The sequence below is a fragment of the Aptenodytes forsteri genome, unplaced genomic scaffold (assembly GCF_000699145.1).
Source record: "Aptenodytes forsteri isolate BGI_AS27 unplaced genomic scaffold, ASM69914v1 Scaffold94, whole genome shotgun sequence".
NCBI lineage: Eukaryota > Metazoa > Chordata > Aves > Sphenisciformes > Spheniscidae > Aptenodytes > Aptenodytes forsteri.
This window is the reverse complement of record NW_008795017.1, coordinates 3561756-3577324: the sequence shown is the minus strand read 5'-3', so window position 1 is coordinate 3577324 and position 15569 is coordinate 3561756. Positions and strand designations below refer to the sequence as shown.

The 15569-nt window shown below is 43.3% G+C and overlaps 2 protein-coding genes across 2 annotated transcripts in view; one reads left to right on the top strand and one right to left on the bottom strand.

The window, feature by feature from the left end:
- The window catches only part of ATP6V1C2 (ATPase H+ transporting V1 subunit C2), a 21397-nt gene extending 13650 nt beyond the window's left edge, over positions 1–7747 (top strand). Inside the window, exons 5-12 of the mRNA XM_009275580.1 lie at positions 624–715; positions 2997–3095; positions 4172–4240; positions 5183–5275; positions 5698–5791; positions 6076–6173; positions 6583–6712; positions 7524–7747. Coding sequence (XP_009273855.1) covers positions 624–715; positions 2997–3095; positions 4172–4240; positions 5183–5275; positions 5698–5791; positions 6076–6173; positions 6583–6712; positions 7524–7619 — 771 coding nt within the window. The 3' untranslated portion in view covers positions 7620–7747. The remainder of the gene's footprint in view (positions 1–623; positions 716–2996; positions 3096–4171; positions 4241–5182; positions 5276–5697; positions 5792–6075; positions 6174–6582; positions 6713–7523) is intronic.
- Positions 7748–8412: 665 nt separating this feature from the next.
- PDIA6 (protein disulfide isomerase family A member 6) overlaps positions 8413–15569 on the bottom strand; it is a 34733-nt gene continuing 27576 nt past the window's right edge. The window contains exons 8-13 of the mRNA XM_009275611.2: positions 14983–15123; positions 13728–13812; positions 13564–13636; positions 12306–12464; positions 10187–10283; positions 8413–9440 (exon numbers count right to left, since the gene is read on the bottom strand). Coding sequence (XP_009273886.2) covers positions 9372–9440; positions 10187–10283; positions 12306–12464; positions 13564–13636; positions 13728–13812; positions 14983–15123 — 624 coding nt within the window. The 3' untranslated portion in view covers positions 8413–9371. The remainder of the gene's footprint in view (positions 9441–10186; positions 10284–12305; positions 12465–13563; positions 13637–13727; positions 13813–14982; positions 15124–15569) is intronic.

Here is a 15569-nt window from a genome sequence, read left to right as displayed (position 1 = left end):
ATAAATAGATAATAGGTATTAATAAATATATAATAAATATAATAATATTTATTAGTTATAATAATAAAATATTATTAATAATTTCAATTATTTTAATTTCCACTGTAATAATAATGATACATATATTTAAGCCTATCCGGTCTGTAAGTATATGGCGCTTTGTCAGATTACTAGAGTACATTAACATGCTTTCTGCACTTTAATCCCCTTCATTGTAATATTTTATTGTTTTTATATACTGCCGTATTATTCTCCATTTTGGAGTTCTTTTGTGAAATTGTTGGCCTGACATTAAATCAAACACATTGCAGGCTGGATGCGTTATTTACACTGTCAGTCCATTCAGGAGGGCGTGGTGTGTTCAATCTAGCGAAGAGGTGAAACCGTGGACTTGCTCCCTGGGTACCGCTGTAACACTCCCAGCAACAGCTAACTGAGTCCGCCTTTCTGCAGAGGCCTTTGCCACAGGGGAGCTCTGACACCGGCTCCCTCTTGGGCACAGTCAGGTGGTTTGACGAGGGGCTGACAGCTGTGTCCTTGCGTTAAGGTGCAGAGGTAGCGGCAGGGGGGTGAGGACTACACCTCAAGCACTGAATTGACTCACTTTTTTTACTTTGGTTTAGCAAGTGACTCAAATAGAAACAGACCTAAAGACCCGATCAGCTGCATACAACAACATTAAAGGAAATTTGCAAAGCCTGGAGAAAAAAACTGTGTAAGTATAGCACATGCCTGTTCGCATCTGGAAAGCTGCATGGCTGAACAGAGGACAGTGCGTGCTCACACCCATTGCTGTGCTGTGGACCGTTTGTGTTCTGGTGGGAACGCATTTTTCTGGCTTTGGGGCATGCTGAGCATCTACAGACCCAGCGAAAGCCGAGGGGGGAGCTGGTGTGATCAGCATGTCTCAAAATCAGCCCGGGGAGACTGCAGTTCCTAATAGGATTTTATTGGCAGTGTGAGCAGACAGTCTTGGAAAGAGTCAAAACCAAATGTACTGTATTGTTCGGATGAGATTTCAGGGAGTCAGAAATTAGATGAGCTGGGTCAAGCGGTGGATTCCTTTGCAAGACAGAGCTGTTTCCTGTGTTCTGAACAGCATTTGCAGAGCTCCCATAGGAAGCAGCTCTGTCTTGCTTGTTCCCGCACCTCACCAGCATCCCACTTACATTTTTCTCTTTTTTTGTTTCATTCTGTTGGTCTGGGTAATGCCCTATCAGGGCTTTCCAAATGTTCTCTCTCCTGTCTTCAACTGCTTATGGTCTTTACCTATGTCAGTGCTGATACCTGGATTTTTTTCCGGGATATCACTGGGGAGAATAGTAAATTCCAGTAAGTAGTAAATTTAAAGCAACTTAGATGATGCTGTGCAAGCCCTTGCCCAACACATGCTCATATGTGTCACTCTTTCCTACTCAGGCCCCTTGCTCTGGGCACAGGACACAGGTAGATCCTCGCCTTCCTGGCACTGCGGCCAGCCAGGCTGGCAGCCTGCCTAGAAACCAGCCTTTACCCAAGGAAGATACTCACAGGGGCTAAAACCAAACCCCAGGGTGGCTGGAATTCTGTTCTGAATGTGGAGCTAAAATGAGCATGCCTGGCACCAACTCCACTGAACCCAACCAGAAACCACAGAAGAAATACTTCCAGGTGGTGGTTCAGAATGAGCTTGTAAAAAAAACGCTATCCCTCATGGAGACCTGCTCAACATGGGGACTGCAGTGCCCACAAGGGTCGGCAGAGCCATATTACAGTTACATCTCCTCCTCCCTCTGCTGAGTTCCTGTGTCCATGCCTCACCACCGCCAGCCAGCACCACTGGCCTGTGCTTCCAGCTTGGTATAGACAGTGATAGACACATTTGTCTCAGGCTGTGTGCATGTGGATAATCGTGGGCGGGAGGGACAAGGGAACATTAGCTCCCATTTCCCTTTTCTTGGCACTGTTGGTATTCCCAGCCCACTCCTGCAGCATCTCTCCAGCTTCCACGTCAGCTTTAAGCACCTGGAGAGAGGCAGAAGCTCTGTGTGGGGAACATGAGCAATGCCAGGCCTCCAGCAAGGTGATGAGGGAGAAGAATGGAGACCTTGTGGTCCAGGCCTATCTTCCTCTCACCATCCCGTCCAACTTCAAATGCTGCCATCTCTGGTGTCTACCAGTGCCAGCTAGCTTGGGTTGAACAAACATCTAATAAGATGTTACTGGCCAGTTAATTAATGTTTAGACTGGCACAGCGAACCTCAAACCAAAAACTACTGGTTTAGGTCCTTCTTCACTCCTGCCCGGTGACAGAGAGGGCAGCTGCTCTCTTCCCATACACACCTAGTGCCTACCAACCATGCCCAGCCAGCCCCAGCCTTCTACACTTCCTAGGTGCGCAGCACTAGTGGGACTTAATGTGATCGAGTGGTCTTAGACTGAGAAGAGACCCCCTCCTGCAGATCCCACCTGCGCACAAGACTGCTGCTCCCACTGTCCTTCAGCTGGAGGTATCTCTGTGTGCTTGTCCACAGCAGTCCAGGTATGCCAGGGTTGCTTTGATGGCTTCAGTCCATACTAACATTGCTTACTCTGAAGCATGGTCACACAGGCAGCTCAACAGGCAGCCTTGAGAAGGCAGGTGCCTCCTGCAAGATGCGGCAATGACTGGGAGCGGGGTGGTAACTTCAGGTGTGCACTTCCCCAGCACCTACACCCTTACTGTAGAAACAATAGCAGCAGAATGGTGTAATTTCACATAAAGGGCATAAACTAGCCTAGTGCTCATCACCAATATTCTGCCATTAGTATTAGTTGCTTTTTTATTCTTTTTAGTTGCAGTAAAAATAACTAAATGACCATTTTAGAAGTGTAGATGTGTCCTTTGGCCACCTCCTTCCTGGCCGCCTTCTACTCCAGTATACACTATTAGCAACTATACCCTCAGCACAATACCTCCAGTGTGCTGCTGCTGGGTTCCTGCTAATGTTACTTTTTCTTTGTCTTCTTCACCGTAGGGGAAATTTGCTGACTCGGACCCTAGCAGACGTTGTGCATAAAGAAGACTTTGTTCTGAATTCCGAGTATCTTATCACGCTGCTCATCGTGGTGCCAAAGTAAGGCAATAGTGCGTGCAGACGTGCTCAGTGTGGCATTGAGTTTCAGGCCTACGCACCGGATCCAGGTGATGCTGTGTCAGGTTGGGGCAGCTCACCAGCGCCGTGGCTGGGGCACGGCAAAGAGGAAAGAACAGTTTCTGCCAAGGGTGGTGCTGGCACAAAAGAAAAAGACAAAGACTGCTCTGAATCTGGAGCAGGACAGAATCGGGATGTAGGTTTTTAATCTGGGTTCTCAAACAGCCTTCTGGTAGGAATAGTACAAGTTAAAAAAAAAAGAGAAAAACAGATTCTTACTGGAGCTTAGCCACTTAATGAAAGGAGTTAGACCTGTCAAATTCACAAGGCCTCTGCTGGCCATGTATTCGTACATGCCTGCACGTAGGATGACTGCCATCACCGTTGGTTGTGAAGTTACGAGATGTCCTTCTCAGAAGCCTACACAAAAATTTCCTCTCTGGATAGCCCTGTCCCAACACACACACATACAGTACCATCACTTCTCTGTCTGTGAAAGACGTTACAAAAAGCTATCTGAGGTAAGTTTGTTGAGTTTATTATCTGCACATTCTTTCAGATTCCCCCTATAAACAGACTTCTCACTTTGCAAACTCTTACCATCCCCTTGACCCCTTTCTCCCAGTGCTGGCACTTGCCATGTTTGCAGTGTAGCACCAGATCAGCTCTGGGATTGCACACAGCAGATGTACCACACCTATCCATGGATCAGGGGCAGCTTGTGCAGGGGTCCTGGAGCGTGGGACACTGTGTGGCAGCCTGGAAGTATGTGCCAAAAGCCACGTTCTTCCCACCATCAGCTTCCTGCTCTGGGCCCTTCCTCATGCCAAGACCCCAAGTGAGGACTGAGGGTGCAGCATTGAGGGAAACATCTCCTGAGCTGGTGACCAGGAGAGGAAAGGATAGGAGAGGCTTAATGTATGTTAATCACATAACCCAGCACAAAGAGCTCAACCCTTCTACCCTAAGCCATTAGCTTAATTAACTATCTTTATCAACACATTTGCTTTCTAGTATATAGTATTTATTTACTGTGCTTTGTTTTGTGTTGCTCAAAGGTCAAGCTACGTACAGTGGCAGAAGACCTATGAATCCCTCTCCGATATGGTAGTGCCTCGCTCCACCAAGTAAGTGAAATTCCAAATGAAGGTCACTGTTTGTTTCAGAGATCCCTGCCATATCAGCCCCTCAAATTGCTGATCGTGGAAGGAATCACTTGTCTAACACATGGGCTCCATGTTAATGTATAGATTTGCCCATTCTCATTCTCAACTGAAATCAGAAACTACTCTGCTGAAGGGAAGTGCAGATGAAAGAAAAAAAAATCATCACTTTTTTTTTTACAATTAGCTTGTTGTTCCCTTTTCCAGTAATCTACTTCTTTCTACTTTCAACCAGGGCCTTTGCTTTTTGTGTAAAACAGACAAACAATTTGCTACAGTAATCCAGGCATAATTCAGACACATGCAATCACATACAACTTTATGGAAACTACTTTTTACAAAGATCAAACACTATCTTTGCATCTTTAATTGCTTCCTGCTGTAGAATAGGATAATTCAGTGTACTGTCATTTGCATTAGCAAGTGCCATATTAACTTATCTTTTCACCTGGAGTAAAAAATCCTTCCTAGGAATTAAATATTCCACTGCTCAGCTCCCGCAGACTATAAGGTCCAATCCAGGGCACAAGAGGAGACAGTGCCGTTATCTGAAATGGAAGAAGTGGAAAGCACAGAGAAAGAAGAAAGCTGCGTGCTACTGCCTGTCTCAAAAACACACGTGTGTGGGAAGTGGGGGAACGTTACCAGGAAACACAGAGAAATCAGGCAGGCAGAATGTGTGTGTACTACGACGGGTTCAGGAACTCAACTTGTGGGAGTTTTACATTGGAGACAGTGTGGCTGGTGCTAGTAAAGTCTTTGTTCCCTATTTCAGTCACAGCAGTTCTTGAAAAGCAGGGTGTTGTTCGGTATCATAAATGAAAAAAAGAACTGCAAAAGAGAAAGGTAAAGAAAGCATGAGGGATTTGCTTTGTCAAATCACAGCAGTAAATTTCCCTCCCACAGAATGATTGCTGAGGATGCAGAGGGAGGACTCTTCACCGTGACCCTATTTAGAAAAGTGATGGATGACTTCAAGGCTAAAGCCAGGGAGAACAGGTAAGAAGCACTGATTGCTAGGCAGGGCAGGCTAGCAAACAGATGATGAGGATAAGGTGAGGCTTGTTCTGTGTGCAGTACAGTTGAATCCATCACCGATTTTTAGGACTTCACTGTTTGGGTTGCTGTTGGCCCTAAAGCCACTGAGAAGGCAGGGTGGGAAGGAGCTGTGGTAGCAGATACAGTTACCCTATTTAAGCACCAAACTACAGATCCTGGAGTTGTCCTTCCTGCTGTCATGCTACTGACAGCAGGAAGCTTGCTTTCTGGGGGTGGCTTCGACTCCCACCTTCCACATACTTGAACTGGTTAAATGGCTAGCAACTTTGAAACATCCCGTACCTGCTTCTCCAGAGGCAAAAGAAATGAGCGTGCATATTGCTTGGACTATGGCTTGTGAGAGAAATGTAATTCAATTGTAGGTTCATGGTTCGAGAATTTTATTTTGATGAGAAGGAACTGAAATGTGAAAAGGAAGAGCTGATGAAATTAGCTTCCGATAAGAAACAACAATATGTAAGTAGCACATCAAGTTGATGGCCCACATAATGACAACCTTTGCTACTGGTGTGCCTAACCTCTCGCTCAGAAATGGCTTTGACTCCTGTGAGCTCCATTTAGCCCAGAAAACTGAAGCACAGGATAGATAACACAACGTCACCCGAGTTTCTGATGAACTGGGAGCCACTAACAGGCTGCCTGAGAATTACCTCAGCAGCCCACGATGCTTCAGTGGTGGTAGCTATGGAGCCGCTTCACGCAGCGAGGGGATCACAACACTGTTGTGTCTGTTCTCATAGGGCCCGTTACTGCGCTGGCTGAAAGTGAACTTCAGTGAAGCATTTGTGGCTTGGATTCATGTCAAAGCCTTGAGAGTTTTTGTTGAATCTGTCCTGAGGTAAGTGGGTAAGCATGCAGTGCCGGCAGAGATTCCTGTAGAAGTCAAAATGTACAGCTCTCTTCCTGGGGCAGTTCCTTCATGGGAGGGAACAGTCCTTACACACCACGCTCCAGAAGCTCACAGGAGACAATACAGATGACCACAAAAAAAGTGACGTACAAAGTTGATGAAAAACAGTTCTTTGGGGGCACTTACAGGGAAGCGGAAAACAGAAAGACACTGTTTAGTTGACTTTCAGCTTCAAAAAGAAAATGCTTTCAGGTAAGGAGGCAGCCCACCACCACTGAGATTGTGCACTGCAGCGCACAATCAGCTAGCACGCCAGGAGGCTGAAGAGGGAGAAGGGCAGGAGCGGAAAGGTGTGCCCCTTCCCAGCAGATGATCGTGTATGTTGATGTGTTTCAAGGTATGGCCTCCCAGTGAACTTCCAAGCGATGCTGCTGCAGCCAAATAGGAAGTCTGCAAAACGCCTGAGAGATGTCCTGAACGTGGTCTTCAAACACCTGGATGAAGTCGCAGCAGCAAGTATAATGGATGTATGTATTTGGACTACGACTGCGCGTGCTGTAGCTTGTCTCAGTTTAGCCAAATTAACACTTTCACAGTCCAGGGATTAGAGCAAGCAACTGCTCACACCTTGCAATGCCAGGATCCCTGGATGCAGCTCCAATCCCTGGTGGTTACAGATTGGATTAGGGTAACAGGTAGGCTCAGATTATGGTGGAGACGCGTAGAGATTGCTTACGTTTTCTCCTGAAGCATCTGATGTTTACAGCTACTGGACTGAAATAGGTCTGCTCAATTCTGTTAGTTCCTCTAGGTAAAAAGCTTCAAGTATTCTATAAACATTCAGATCAACGCAAGCAAGAAAAATGAATTCAGAACTAAGTGCTAGGACCGTGACACCTCCACCCCTGTAAAAGGCTGTCATTGATTAAATACCTCAACCTAGGACTTCAGCAAGCAGCAGTACTTGCTTTCTCCCTCCCCATATCTTGAGTGCACACACAATTTAGGATAAACCAGTAGGTGTTAAAACAGCCTAAATAAGATTCCCAGTGCATGAAGTGAGGAGAAAGAAATGAGTTGCTCTAGAGCTGAAGCACACAAAAATGCTACATGTTCATAAAGTTGCAACCAAGCATGAATTCTCAGTGCTAACTGCATTAGGCAACCTGAAAACACCAGGCAAACACCAGATTCTTAGTGGTGAACTCCTCATCCTAAGCACAGCAAATACAAAACTCCTTTCACCTGTGGAAGAGGAGCACAAAAGCAACCCACTGTAGCTTGGAACTGTGCAACAGTTTGTTAGTGGTACTAAAGTCATACTGTTTCCTTTTGCAGCCTGGCATGGACATCCCTGGTTTACAACTGAGTAATCAAGAATACTATCCTTATGTCTATTTCAAGATTGACCTCAGTCTTCTTGACTGCAGTTAAAGAAAAATTGCTCAAGCTTCATCTATTAATTTTCAAGACCCTAATGTTACAGTAAAACAAACTCTAGCTTCTGAAAGTCAAATTAAAATGCAGATGCTGTAGCAGGATAATTGCATAAGATCTTCCTCCCACTTCCAGTAACTTTTACAGTGACTTCAATATAAGTATCTCTTGTTCATAGTTTTACAAAAACATATTTTGGAGGCAGGAGGTACTATGGTAGTATTTATTTTTTTTGGTAAGTTACAAAGATGGAATATCTACTGGACTTGAAATAAAACAATTTAAAAAGTGTGGTGGCTGATGGATCTAAGTGCGCACAGTCCTGTTTTTCTAACAAAGCAAACAAAAAAAACAAACAAAAAACCAGAAAGCATCAGCGCAAAACCCCAAGTTCTTTGAACTTAAAAAAAGAAAAGCTTAAGAAAAATCCTCAAAATTGCTGCGGAGCTTATCGTAGTATGACTTATAGTCCCACATACTCTTAAGTTTAGTTTTGCCAAGACATTTCAGTTAGAACAGTTCCACTGGATCTCAGCTGCTGGGATGACTTAGAGTTGGAGCACGCTTCCGGCACCAAATCAGCAGTCAAGTTACTGTCGGCTACCAGCGGTTCTTACGCTGCCCTTTCACGGGGAGGAGCTACGGGCGATCTCTTACAGACACGAGATGACAAATATCCATATTAAGTTATTTCCTTGAAAGGAGGGGAAACTTTCAGTTCTTTCATTCCTTACTTACAAACAAGCTGATCACGTGAGGGTCACGTCACTAGACACCGATACACAAGACATGGAGAGCAATAAAATATAATAGTATTTTTATTAAAAAAGCAGCAGCAACCATCCCCATTCCTGATTCCCCTTCCAAGGAAATGGCAATTTCAAATCAAAACAATGCCAGATGGGAAGTGAAGAAATATTAGATCCAATTTGCTGGAGACAGCGCCGTGGTGTTTTTCTGTTAGCACCTGGAAATCCTCATGCCCTAAAATGGGGATTAGTTTCACTGCTAATCCTGGGGAAAAGACCAAGAGCTCCCGTGTCTCCCATTGCAGCAGCAACCCCACTTCCCTTGCGTTAATGATCTTACAAAGTCTGGCACAAAGAAAGAGAAAGCCCCTGAGAAGGAATAGGAAAAGGAAGACTAAAGAGCATTTAAACAAAGATTGTCCATCTAATCAGGCTTTAGGCCAAACTGTCAAGATCGTTCACCGCAAGGGGGTGGTGTAGGACTCCCCTCTGCACCTACCTCTCTATTCTACAGTTCATTTTTCAAGAGTCATCCAAAATGGGATAGCTTTTATCATGTGCACCTTTGTTACTCTATACAAGACTAACACTGTGTGTCAAAAATATTTTGTTTTATTCTTTAATTGAAACAGAAGCTGACCAGGTTCCACCTCCATGAAAAATATTACATTTGAAATTGGTTACACTAACAGCCTCCAGTAACACTCAAACAGCACACTATCAACAAAATAAAAACTAAGATGTTCCAAAGAAATATCCATGTTGTCCTCAAAATATTTGTTACACAGAATACAATCAAGTTTACTGGTTATTGACAATTCATAGAATTTCTGCAATGTTTTCTTGAGATGCATACAGTTCACTGCTGCAGTGCATCAAATAGCACAGTGTGTCACATGCTATTTCTCCATAAAAAGGCCACTGGAATACCCATCTGATTGTGAACCAGGTTGCAAACTGCTGCGCAAACTCTCTCAAGAAAAGGAGATTCCTGAAGATCTCACAGCTCATCTTTATCCCAGTCGTCCAGATCCACATCACTGAGATCAATATCATCTTCAACCGGAAGCTGTGAGAAGGGGAAGGTTTTGAGCACACGTTTAGAGCGCTTAACACTGGGACGTCACTGACTTTGAAAGATGCTTACTTCATCCTGAGAGGAAAGCTCCCGCCTGTCATCTCTTTCATTCATAAAAACTCGAAGCGTATTAAGCACAGGACAAGTGATCAGAGTTTAGACTAGAAGGTTGTTTTCTACTAATAAAAATACTCCAGATAAAGGCAAATACAGATAAACTATGTAACAAAGCTACTACCACATTCTATGTTTTAATTCCACCTGAAGTAGATCAAAGGATTGTAGTAACTTTGGTTTTTACAGCAATGTTGAACCTTAAGAACATATGCAATCACTGTGTTATTACACGGGCTTTACCTTACAAGCTTTCTGACATTAAGACTCTGATGGCAAGGTCAGCATATTGCAGAACCAAAGTCTCCACAGATGTTCAGGTCTTGAATGCATACACTACCACCTCCCTTACTCAGCATGGGTAATAACAGGTTTCACCCTCAAGGGATTCAACCTTCAGATTACATCCTAACAGCTAGGCAGGAGTATGTGTCCACAATGTCAGATTGATGAAGCTGGTGTTTGGTCTGGTGGCAGGATTTAGATAATGGGAAGCCATCAACACAACTTGCCACAATCTTTGAAGAACAAGAGTTTTCACACTGCCAGTTCTTAGTTACTCTATCCAGTCACTTCTGAACCTAGCAAATCATCAGCACTTGTAGAGATGGAGCACCTCTTACCTCACCATCTTTGCCATCCCAAGGTTCAACTGAATGAATTTTAGGGAAAGATCCACCACCCACTGGTGCTGTAGAGCCACGACCAACAGACAGTTCCCTGAGAAAAGACAAGTAAAAGTTAAATTTAAGAAATTTTCCCAGTCTGCATCCACTTGGAACAGTGCCTGCTTCAGATAAAAGGAATTTAACTTTGAAGTCTGCTTGCATCTCTTGAAGCAAATCTAAACTGTCTGGAAGCAAAAGCTTTTCAAATTAAGAAGCAGAAAATGAAAAATAGCCCTTAAAGCAGCATTGTGAATTTACAATAGGATCCAAAGAGACAAACTACGTGAGCTACATTGTTTCATATTTCAGCAGGTGCTGCTGAAATAATGTTACCCCTTGTAACACTCATGGATAAACACAGCCCCTTTAACAGTACGTTGTGTATCACTTGAGGCAACTCCAAGAGGAGTCTGTAATTCTAGTTTTGGAAGTCACCTGCAACTGTTACTGAAATCACTAGTGATCTTTTCAGTGGACTCTACGTGCCCACGGGTTACAATGGGTATGAGGTAACCAGCTTTTGCGTTGAAACACCCCATCTTGCACTTGCTGGTTAGGCTTGCTCAAAACCCCTAACACTAAAATCCCAAAGAACTAATCCCTGTGCCTTCTTTCAGAGGCTAATAAGACTGAATAAGCATTCCTCCCTAGGTGGAGTCTACAATTTTTATCCTCTTCTCAGTGCTTGTTCCCTTACTTTTGGTCAACACTGTTGAGACTGCCTATTAGATTACAGAAGCTGCATGCAGCAAGCTGAGTTAACAGCCAGCTACACCAACTGTGATCACTGTGCTTTCTCTAGGCAGCACAGCTGAGCTGAAGTGTCAAGAGATTATTCCAGCAAGTATTGCTCTGCAGTAAGACAATACCAAACCAATTATCTAATGCAGTATAAGCTGTTAAGTTGGCTGTTGTGTCCTGGAAGCACCATCCACCCTAATGAGGAAAAGCTTCACTAAGATGGATTTTATAGACTAAGAATTCACCATGTCTGAGAAAGGCAGACATTTCTCTCACATGCATTAGTACAGACCGTCTGGTATTACTCTTCTTGCATCTGAATCCTATATTTTACTTGACGCTCTGAGAACCTTCCCTTTTTGGCGTTAAGAAAGTCTGATCACTTACACAGGTAAGAGAACATAGCACCGTTTCCATTAATCCAGCAGGAACAGGGTTCAATTAATGGCAAGGTAGGGAGAGACTACTGTATTTCCTTTTGCAATTCTGACTGTCCTTTGCCATTCTCCAAGCAAGGACATGAAAATAACACTGCTATGTAAGCTCTCAAAGGCTCTTACACACCTTATGACAGCTGGTGTTTTACCCAGAAGCAGAGTTCTCACTTCACTTTGACCATGCTTAAGTAACAGTTTAAGTTTAGCTACTCTGTTTCAGCTCCTTTCAGTGCTGCTGCCACCTTCTGCCCTCCTCCCCATTTCCTTTCCCCATTCAATCCTTCTCAGCACTGGCTCTTGCCCAACACGCAAGAGGCAGTTTCAGGGAACTTGAGCTGAGCAAAGAGCTACTGACTTTTTGGATGGATTGCTTCAGCTCCCCCAATTAGTTTATCAGATGCCAGGGGAATGGGGATAGGGAGGGTGGGAGGGGGAAGACAGGACCACATCGAACAATGAACAGCAACATACAGAACCTCAAGAACCTCAGCAGCACCCATTCAGATTCCCAAACTGAGAACTTCCCAATTACTAATCAGAATGCACCATTTGAATTAAATAGTATTGATTACCAAATCCCATTAAATTCTTGGGTTACCAGAGAACCAGAATTTTTCAAGATCAAAGCTCACTTCTGTTTTCAAACTGTTTTAAAAAGTTGTGCTAAAACTACCATTTAAGTCTAAATGTCCAACTTAATTCTGTCCACCACAAGAAGGTAGATACTGCTTTATTAGTTCCAGTCCTCACTGAAATCATTCCCTTACTCCAGTGAATGCTCGTCGTCTTAATTCTCTTACTGTGCAAGTCTTGTCTGATCCAGGAGAGCCTTATTTTGGTCTAAAGAGTCACAGTCCCAGTTACAGAAAGATTTAAGTCACTTAAAGATTTCACACCTGAGAAACTCATTAATCCCTTGCTCACTGAAAGATCCTTTCAGAAGGGCAAATTTCATCTTCCGAGCATTAACAGCTGCCATTGCTGGATACCCAAAGCCTCCAATCCCCAAAGAGCTCTCAAGATCTGACTGAGCACCTGCTTCTGTCCACAGCCACCTTGATGAAAAGATAAAATAGAAAATGAAAAATTAGAATAGGCACTACAGTCATTTTGAAATCACAGATATCCTGCAACCCTGCAGAGTTCAAGCTGGGCTCTGAACTGCGCTTGACAGTGTCAACTGTTATTGAAGTCAGCAGGGAATAGCAGGGTCCTGATCTTGAACCACATAACAGAAGAAAGCCCCTCCTGAACAGCACCTCTAGGCCAGCCCCATGCTCACAGCCACTGAAAGCTGGATCAGAACAGCCATGAAAGACAGTCCAGGGAAAGAACTATGTTACCAATCCGAACAAATTGCTGCACTTGAGCCTATATTAAGCAAGGTTTAAAATGGGTCAAGCCACAGACCCAAACACAACAAAGTACTGCCCAAATCCCACTGTAGAGGATTTCTGGCCAAAGACCGCAAGACCAATACTTCACTCAGTATTAGCTCCTAACTGGCCAGGTCTCAGTTCCTCTAATGTTTAACAAGTCCCCTGAGGAACCTCTGGAATCAGCCAATCTCAGCATTTCCCCCCAAGGCTTTCATGCCATTTTGCCCCCTTTTCACAGCAGTCAGTGTGTCAGAACAACTCTCACTTCCCAGAGAAGTCTCAGAGATCCTAACCTCCACTCGAGAGGAGGAGAAAAGGCAAAGCCTGCTGGCCTGCTTCTTTGAGCATGAAATTTGTTAATAACCTGCAGTTTACTTTTTTTTTTTTTTTTTTTTTTTTTTTTTTTGAGAATTCAGTCATACTGGCAGACTCATCCACCAGCAAAAGACTCTGAAAGAAACTGGATAAATACTGCCCTAAAATATTTTAGCATTCAGGACAGAGTAAAAGATGCTTAATCTGATCTCATTAATGCTTAGATATCACTTGTAAATGCAGGATTTGAGAGGGGGATGAAAAAAAAAAAAAACAGCAGTTTATTCTAAAGCCACAGCATCCCCTCCCGCAGTACAGTTAGTGAAATACCAAGATACACTATCCTGAACAAGGAAAAAACTCTTATCTGCAGGTAAATCACTATCATACAAATTCTATCCTGTTACCTCTAAAAATGCTTACATCTTTTCCAAGAAGACCAGTCTACAATGACACTTACCCCCACATTTTCTTTTTGTATTTTTCAGCCATTTTTAACATGACATCCAGGTAAGAATTCCTCCCTGAAGCTCCTGTTTGTTAGACAGAATTGGACAAGTTAAAACACAACTACATGCTTTAAGTGACAAATTCATACAGAAGTCTGCTTGCTTGTATGTCTACCTGTGTCAAGAATATGAGGCAGGACAGAAATGATGCAGAGCTGATGAGCATCACAGGTACTCTTCAGAACATCTTCACCAATTATCTAGAAGAAAGCGGCAGAAAGTCAATGAGAGTAAGACTCGGTTACCCAGCTGTGACTGCACTTCCCTCCAACAGCCTATCAACTCCATCCTACAAGGTAATAAACATTGAAACAACTTGACACAAAAGTTTACAAGCCTCTTCTACTTCACTGGTCCCCCACCATAAGACTAATTACAAAGAGTTCACAAAAAGTCTTCTGTTGAGACTTGCAGCAACAGGAAAGTAAGCAGTACCAAATAAGGCTTACAGAGAGCACAGTAAGATGTCACTTCTTGCTCGAAGTCACTGTCCTTTGACCAGGGCTGGAAACAGCACACCCAGACCTATGCATATGCCTGTAGGTTTCATCTGTGGTACTGCTAGCATAAGGAGAGCCAGCAGGGTGCAGCATTTGCTGAAGATGAGGACATTTAATCAACTTTAACAGCGCCAATACCAACTTTGTGTGATCTACCTTAAAAGGGAATCAATCCATTTATCTACATCAGTGGTCTCCAAACTTTGATTGTGCACCGCTACCAGTAAAAAAACCTTCTAAGCACGCAGCCCCAATATATGTATCTTATATACATGTACTACTGTACTAACATTACATACATTATAAGGCATACAGAAAAATAGACATTTTAAAAGGATAACAAAGATGAAATAAACATTTTTTTTTCCTTTCTGGCACCCCAATGGATTGTCTTACACGCACCCCACTTTGAAGATAACTGATCACCATTTCAAATCTACCAACATGAAGCTGAAACTAGAAGCCACCATACAGCGAGTGGAGTTTTTTGGACAACAAGCAAGATTAGTAATCATGCAACTTCTAATGGATGGCTTACAAGTGACAAAACCCTGCCCACTTGTTGCAAGAAAAAAGATGGGGCACAGAACCCAACCTTTTCACTTGTTCCTCAAGAGAGGATTCAGACACCCTGGTACCATCCTGTCAGTGCCTTCACTGTATCAGTTGTAATAATCTTTCAGTCAACAACAAAGTTAAAATTAAATAACAGAAAGCTGAATGACCAGACTTGTCATCCTTGACATTCTCCTGCAAAACAGTGTGCAAGCAGCACGCTTAGACTGTTTTATTTACAGTTAATATAGACCTGTAAAAACTGCTGCAAAGGATATGATGAAAGAGCAATTTGAGAAAATGATGTAGAAGTACCTCCAGGAGCTCAGGTGGTGGGGCATTGTCAGAAAACAGATCCAGAGCACGAGCAATGATATCAGATCTAGTTCTGCCACCATCATAATCAACAGGGTCTTCTCCCTTCTGGAAAATTTTAATTGTGGGAAATCCACGAATCTGCAAGACAAGTTTAAGCCATCAGCTCAAATAAATCTGAATATTTATGGTAGAAGTTATCTGCTACTTTGATGTGTTCTAGATTAAGAGAAAGGGAAGAGATTTAACACCTACATGAACCAAGTCTCACAGCATGTTATGACTGTACTGGAACGATTTTGTAGCTTCCTACTTGTGCAACAATTCAAAACAAGGCTAACATACACTGAAACACTGTTTCAAGTTTTAGGCCTGATGAATCCGCAATAGTTTTGTCCTGGTTTTGGGATAGAGTTAATTTCCTTCCTAGTAGCTGGTACAGTGCTGTGTTTTGGATTTAGGACTAGAACAATGTTGATAACACACCGATGTTTTAGTTGTTGCTAGGTAATGCTTACACTAGCCAAGGACTTTTCAGCTTCCCATGCTCCATCAACTGAGAAGGCTGGAGGTGCACAAGAATCTGG